This window comes from Leptonychotes weddellii, chromosome 8 (genome assembly GCF_054177405.1).
Source record: "Leptonychotes weddellii isolate Sample4059 chromosome 8, ASM5417740v2, whole genome shotgun sequence".
Lineage (NCBI taxonomy): Eukaryota > Metazoa > Chordata > Mammalia > Carnivora > Phocidae > Leptonychotes > Leptonychotes weddellii.
In genome coordinates, this window is record NC_138376.1 from 98,285,908 (window position 1) to 98,293,585 (window position 7,678).

The following is a 7,678-nucleotide window of genomic DNA, read 5'->3' on the forward strand; positions in this document are numbered from 1 at the left end:
AGAACAAAGAATCCAATCAAGAAATGGGCAGAAGACATGAACAGACATTTTTCCAAAGAAGACATCCAAATGGCCAACAGACACATGAAAAAGTGCTCAACATCGCTCGGCATCAGGGAAATCCAAATCAAAACCTCAATGAGATACCACCTCACACCAGTCAGAATGGCTAAAATTAACAAGTCAGGAAACGACAGATATTGGCAGAGATGCGGAGAAAGGGGAACCCTGCTACACTGTAGGTGGGAATGCAAGCTGGTGCAACCACTCTGGAAAACAGTATGGAGGTTCCTCAAAAAGTTGAAAATAGAGCTACCCTATGACCCAGCAATTACACTACTGGGTATTTATCCCAAAGATACAAATGTAGTGATCCGAAGGGGTACATGCACCCCAATGTTTACAGCAGCAATGTCTACAATAGTAAAACTATGGGAAGAGCCAAGATGTCCATCGACACATGAATGGATAAAGAAGATGTGGTATATATACACAATGGAGTATTATGCAGCCCTCTAAAAAACAAAATCCTGCCATTTGCAACAACGTGGATGGAACTAGAGGGTATTATGCTAAGCGAAATAAGTCAATCAGAGAAAGACAAGTATCATATGATCTCACTGATATGAGGAATTCTTAATCTCAGGAAACAAACTGAGGGTTGCTGGAGTGGTGGGGGGTGGGAGGGATAGGGTAGCTGGGTGATAGACATTGGGGAGGGTATGTGCTATGGTGAGTGCTGTGAATTGTGTAAGACTGATGAATCACAGACCTGTACCTCTGAAACAAATACATTATATGTTAAAGAAAAAAAAAAGAAGAAGAAGAAGATGTAGGAAGGGAAAAATAAAGTGGGTGAAATCGGAGGGGGAGACGAACCATGAGAGACTATGGACTCTGAGAAACAAACTGAGGTTTCTAGGGGGGGATGGGTTAGCCCAGTGATGGGTATTAAAGAGGGCACGTATTGAATGGAGCACTGGGTGTTATACACAAACAATGAATCATGGAACACTACATCAAAAACTAATGATGTAAATTAAAAAAAAAAGTGAATCCTCAAAAAAATAAAAATAAAAAGGGAAATGCTTGAACTAGAACATGAACTGAACAGTGGTTCGCGAATTGTGAACTCTAGGCCAGCAGCATGGGCATCACCTGGGAACTTATTAGAAGTGTACATTTTCAGGCCCCACCCCAGACTTCTGAATCAGAATGACGGCGGGGGCGAGGGGGGCACACAAACCGTCATTTGCCACCCCAGGTAGGTGATGCTGATGCACAATTGGGTTTAACAAGCTCTCAACAAGAGCACAGTTGTGGCCCCTGGCATGGTGCCCCCCTCCCCATGCATGGTGCTTACAATGTGTGAGAAAATTTCCACCAGGAGGATTACTTAACATATCATCCAGAATTCATGGGCCCTGTAAATGCCGCTGTTGGGAGATATAGGTAAAGTCTGAATTTATGCCAACTGTTTTATGTCTGGCTCGACTGAATGCATGTAATGAATGTCTTTCAGGAAATGTGATGTACACACAAAATTAATCACATCATCTAAAGAACAACCAATGGGCATCTAAAGACATAACAAAACTACGTGTTAATAAACTGAGTTCTTTGTTCTGTTTGCTTTCTATTATTTTGTTGTTTCGTATGGATTAACCAGATATTTATTATAAAAAATTTAGTCTGAAGTTTGGACTATGGTGAACTAATTCATTCTTTTCCCTTCACTCCAACTTTCAACTGAGCACATCACATGTTAGTGAGGTTTCTTTTAGTTTCCTTTCAATTGAGCTCCGATTTGTTATTTTTCTTTGTTTTCCTAGACTACTTAATAAAACCAAAAGATGGAGCCTGTCCTACCTAGAGTTTTATTTACATTTGCATTTTGTTCTCTGTAATTAAATAATAAGAGAACTCTCTAATAGGTGTACAACTAGTTACAGTTCTGAAAACTATTTGATTCAAAAATTCTAGAAACATTTCAGTGTTCTTTTAAAACTGAACAGAAGGCTAGGAGTAGCAACGGAAGAGACAGCCACAACCAAGTGATAAACAGTCAACAGTCACTGCCAATACAAGACAAATGTTGAAAGGACGCAGAAAAATACAATTCTTAATCACAACCTACCACAAGGATAACTCAGTACTTGGATGTCATCAATGGCAATATAACCACTCCTCCCTCCTGAGACTTCAGCTTCAAATATTACCTGTCAGGAAGAAATAGAAAACATTTACAACAATCATTTTTTAAGGAATTTTCACAGTAAAAGAAGAATAGCTAAAGCACACTTATGAAAATTAAATTTGATTTTTATCCTATAAGAATTAAAAATTATTTCCTAAATCTTGTCCAGGTAAACAAACAAACAAAAACATTACTGAGGTGAAGCAGCTAAAAAATTATTTAAGCAACTGCTACTGTGTGTTAGAATTCCTGAATGGGTATCATCTAGGCAGAATGAATAGGCAAATACAGCTAATCTCATATCCCTAAATTTTCTCTTATTGATTTTCTCCGTTTTTGCTATTTATTTAAAATACACTGAGCACCTACAATGTACCAGGCAATAGGCTAACCAGTGAAAATACCAAATGATCTGCGCTTTTAAATAGCTAAACTTTCAAAGACAGAGGCCATCGGCTAGATTAGCAGTATTCCAGGCAAAAGGAACATACAATGGACTAGAATAGAGGTGTGTGTTTGGGGAACCAAATGAATATAATCTGTATGGCTAACAAAGGTTCAAAAGGGAAGAGGTAAGATTAGAGAGCTAGGCATGGAAGACCTTAAATACTACCAGACTAAAATCAGGAGTACATTCTGTCAATAAATTCCACATTAACAAATATTAAACAAAAAGGTTTCCATGTTCACATATAAGCTCATGTTATAGAGTTTTGTTGTTACAATCAATAGAAAAGCTTCATATAGCCTTTGTTTTTTTAATAATATGTAGTGTGACTTCTCAAGAGAAACCATTTTTAGCATGCCACCTTTCAACATTTTATTTGACTATTCATGGAGGTACACAGATTATTTTTGGGAGTATTCTGCAAAACATTTTAGGAAATGTGATGGAAATTAATGTTTAACGTAGGAATATGGTATAATCAAATTGATCTATTAGAAACATATATGCCTATAAGGTAGAGGATGAACTAAAAGAAACCAAGACTGAAAACAGGTAATATGCTAGTAGGAGTGGAAATAGAGAGATATGAAGAAAAAAGAAAGATAAAAATAATGCTAAGGAAATGGACAAAATTCACCACTAGGCGAATTGTGCTATCAGAATCCCTAGCCAGGACTAGTGATACAGAAAAAGGCAAATACAAATTTGAAGGAGAAGAAGACTAAGTACATTACAAATCTGATTTGCCTAGGGTACATATGGGGTAAAGGCTTAGAGCATAACTGGACAACATATCTCAAAAATAAGAGGTAGGTCCACAATAAAGCCATAGATTTGGAAGTCTTCATCATGGAAGTAAGTTATAGACTTAAAAGTTAACATGATGGGTGAATAAGATGGCATAGGAAGATAAAGAGGAGAAAACCACTGAAATGGAAGGTAACAATACAGCAGCAGAAGTAAAGCCAACAAAGTACAGTTCGGATATAATGACCAAGGAAAGAAGAGAAGTATCAGGAGGTTTCAGGCAGGTCAACACTCCCACCAAAAAACAAAACAAAACAAAACAAACAAACAAAAAAACAAACTATAATAACCATAATTTTAAAATTATCAGATATCTATATAAACAATGGCATTTAGATGAACACAAATTCTAGGAGGACAGATTCTCTCCAATGTGACCCCTGATCTTTGGCCATGTCTCCTTTCCCACGGGAATTATTTGCCAATTCCAGGATCAGGGTGTAGTTCTAGCTCAGCACAGATGTAGGTCCTCTGCTGGGGGAAAGTGGAAACAGTGAAGCTTGCTGTGCAGGACTCTGGAAATTTAGAAGTCTAGATTAAAAAAATGTTGGCTGTGGCAAAAAATATGAAATATAGGGGAGAGGTCAAGAAAAACTAAAATTAAAAAGTATCAATTAGAATTAACCATTAGGAGTTTTCTGGTAATGTTTGGCAGACAGTTTTACCAAAGGGAAGGGGCAGAAGATTGACTGTCTGAGTTGATAGTAACTAACATTTATTGAACACTTACTATATACAAGAGACTATTCTAAGCTAGCATGCACATCATCATGCTCGCATCTGTCGTTCTCGCTCTCTTTTTTCCCCTGCCACCCAGACACACACACACACACACACACACACACACGCACACACACACACTCTTAATCCTCACTACAATCATGTAAAGTTGGTATTATTTTTATCCTCAATTTAAAGAAAAGTTAAGTAACTGGACCGAAGTCATAACAATTAACAAGTGGCAGGGCCAGGAAAGGACCTGAGTCGAACTGCATCCAGCTTCCATTCTTCTATCAACTTCACTACACTGTCTCTCAAGATAAAGAACCAAATGCAGAGAGAGCGTTTCTTTTAAGCAGGCTTTAAATATCCTTTAAAAGTCTAACGTGTTAAACTTTAAAGATTAATGTCATTTTAAATAGTACTTCAACTAAACATTATACTGACTAGGTAGCAGCATCATCAGCATTACACCCTTCCCATTTTCCTCCTGTACCCCTACACCCACCCCAAAGACGATGACGATGGGACCCAGTAGATTAGGTGGCTGGTTTGCCTCCCATCCACCCGTTCCCGTCACAGGCCTTCTCCTGTGTTACTTCTTTCCTACTTTGTTCTTTATGACTATTGATGTCACTGGAATAAGCTGAGAAAGAGAACAGGGTCTTTGTGGGAAGAGAAATACTTCACAAGAAGGAGAGCTAATCTATGAACACAGAAGTGTGTGCGTATGTGTGTGCGTGCATGCATGCGATTTACATTTCATATAAGTGTATCTGATATGAAAACAATTGTCATGCCACTTTCCAAAAATTGGAACAAAGGCTTATTAGAAGCAAGAAATAGAGGCGAGAATCAGAGACGTTAAATAAAGTGTAACTTGGAGTGGCTGTGGTAGAGGCCCCTTTCCTGGGGCTGAGAAAACTTGTACTTGACTCCCAACTCTCCTGTTTAGAAATTCTTGAGCAAATCCCAGAACGTTTTGCAGCCAAATTCCAAGTCCTTAACATGGATATAATGCAGCTTTCATTATAAAGTTTTATGAGGATTAAATAGTAACAGACGTAAAAGTGCTATATAACCCAAAGGGTAAGCTCATCAACATTGTTAATGTGTGAGATTTGTGTAAATGTCTCCCAGGAAAATAGATTTTATTTGCTTGAATAGTAGTTCAGGAAAAGGGAAGGTATGGAAAGAAAAAGCGAGAAAACTGTTTTTGAAGAAAAAAACTACATTTTTTATGAATAGACCACATAACTGTGTAATTAATCACTGGCTATTTCACTTCCATTGTAGCCAACATTAATTAAATTATTTTAATTTCTTAAGTTTATCTTAGTTTTACTTTCTCCAATTGTCTTACTTCCTTTGCTTCATATAGGTGATAAGCTCATAGATGTTTACTCTACCCCCTGAGAAAAAGTTTCTTATTTGGTCATTTAAATTGAGCTTTTATTCTGAACAATAAATTTAGGCCTGCATTTAGAAAGGGAAGCAAAAGAACCGGTCCTTTATTAGAGAAAAAAAATGTTTCTCTTTTTAGTGACCTCATTTTCTCTAATGTTGTCTTTGCCTCATTATCAAGAGCTGGAGGGAATTTCTAAGATCAGATTCCTTTACTACTAAGGACCTAATCAGCTTTATCACTTCAACAGAGCCCTCACCTTGTAAGGCTCTTCTGTCCAGTCAGGGGAAACAGATCTCGAGAGCTTAATTACGCAAAGCTTGCTTGAGCAAATGCTCAGGTCAGATCTAATGTCTGGTGTCAGGTAGTCAACCAGGGCTTCCCAGAAGAGAACAAAGGAAGCCCTACCAGATGTCAACTTTCACCCATCTAAGAGGCCAGCCTGGGAACAGAATGGACGGGCTCTGCTTTGCATGCTGTTTTCACTCCACTCCATTACCTGAACTACTGAAGGTAATGATTCCAATCAAATTTTTGCTACTCTAGCAACATTCTTGGATTATTAACCAAATAAGTGAGGTAAGGTTGAATTAAAATAGAGGGGGGAAAAGGCAAACTCTAAAGAACAAGGACTTCCTCCTTTGGCAAACTGAATTACAGCAGAGAATGTACCTCATATAAGGGAAAGCTGAACTCGAAGTCAGGAAGTCTGTGGATCTAATTGCTATCACCTGTAACCCACAAAATGATTTCAGTGTGTCTTCCTTGCCTCATCTGGGTGATACTGGCCTTGCTACATCACAGGTTTGTGGTGAAAACTGAATGATATATACACAATGATTAAATGATACATGAAATACCTTTAATACAAGATATTATGGATATGGGAAAAATCTGAAAAACAAACAAACAACTTTGTCCTTAATTTTCTTTCAATATTATCAGTTTTGAGAGTATAGGTTCCAAAGTCAGAGACACATTTAATTTACTTTTTTTAAGGGTAACTTTAACTTATGGAAAAATATATGTAAAGTTGTACTGAAGTTATGTTTGCAACTTTGTATATAAAGTTACTTTGGTGACTTATGTAAAATCTAAGCCTCAGTTTCTTTTCCTTTTTTATTTTTTAAGATTTTATTTATTTATTTGAGAGAAAGAGAGACAGAGACAGAGAGAGCGAGAGAGCACAAGCAGAGAGGGAGAGGGAGAATCATGCTCCCCGCTGAGCTGGGAGCCCGACGTGGGGCTCGATCCCAGGACCCTAAGATCATGTCCTGAGCCAAAGGCAGATGCTTAACTAACTGAGCCACCCAAAAAAGAAACTATTAGTATCCACGTCAGGGCTTAAGGGAGGATTAAATGAGATATGCACATGAAACATTTAGCACAGGCCCTGGTACACAGTAAGTGTACTACGTTAGGGAGCACCATCATGGGAGAGAGCATCCATAAAGAACATATGTACTAAAGTGAAATTTCTTCTCTTTCCCCTCTCTTTCTCATCAAAAACTTCACCCTCTGCCCCAACTTGGGGGGAAAAAGGTAGGGGCATCATGCAACTCTTGATCTCGGGGTTGTGAGTTCAGGCCCCATGTTGAGTGTAGAGATTACTTAAAAATATTTTTTTAAAACATGGATATACTGTATATTATGAACAGAAGGATGTTAGAATCATTAAGTATAACTGATTTCTCTCTCATGTGAACTTTAAACACTGCAGTTTCTTAAGGATATGTACTAGGCCACCTTCTCTCTTTTTGCCATACCTTCTACCATGACAGGATTGAGAATGATGATCCTGCAAAAGGACGAGGGTATTGAAAAAAGAAAAAAAAAAGTGTGTAGAGATATTAAAGGGAAATGAAGGTATACAGCATCACAAAAGCCGGTCAAAAAATATCTGAAGTGGAAGAGATATCAGGACCAAATCCTGGTAAAACACTAAGTAAAATGAAGATTAAAAATACCCTCTTATAATATATAATGTATTATTTGTTTCAGAGGTACAGGTCTGTGATTCATCAGTCTTACACAATTCACAGCGCTCACCATAGGAAAAAAAAAGAAGATAGTAGGAAGCAAAAAATGAAGGGGGGGAAAT

The 7,678-nt window shown here is 37.7% G+C and overlaps 1 protein-coding gene across 4 annotated transcripts in view; it reads right to left on the reverse strand.

Moving 5' to 3' along the window:
• The window catches only part of PTPRK (protein tyrosine phosphatase receptor type K), a 532,644-nt gene that overhangs the window by 253,825 nt on the left and 271,141 nt on the right, over positions 1–7,678 (reverse strand). For all 4 annotated transcript variants that reach the window (XM_081828970.1, XM_081828968.1, XM_081828967.1 and 1 more), the window contains exon 4: positions 2,138–2,219. In XM_081828970.1, coding sequence (XP_081685096.1) covers positions 2,138–2,219 — 82 coding nt within the window. The remainder of the gene's footprint in view (positions 1–2,137; positions 2,220–7,678) is intronic.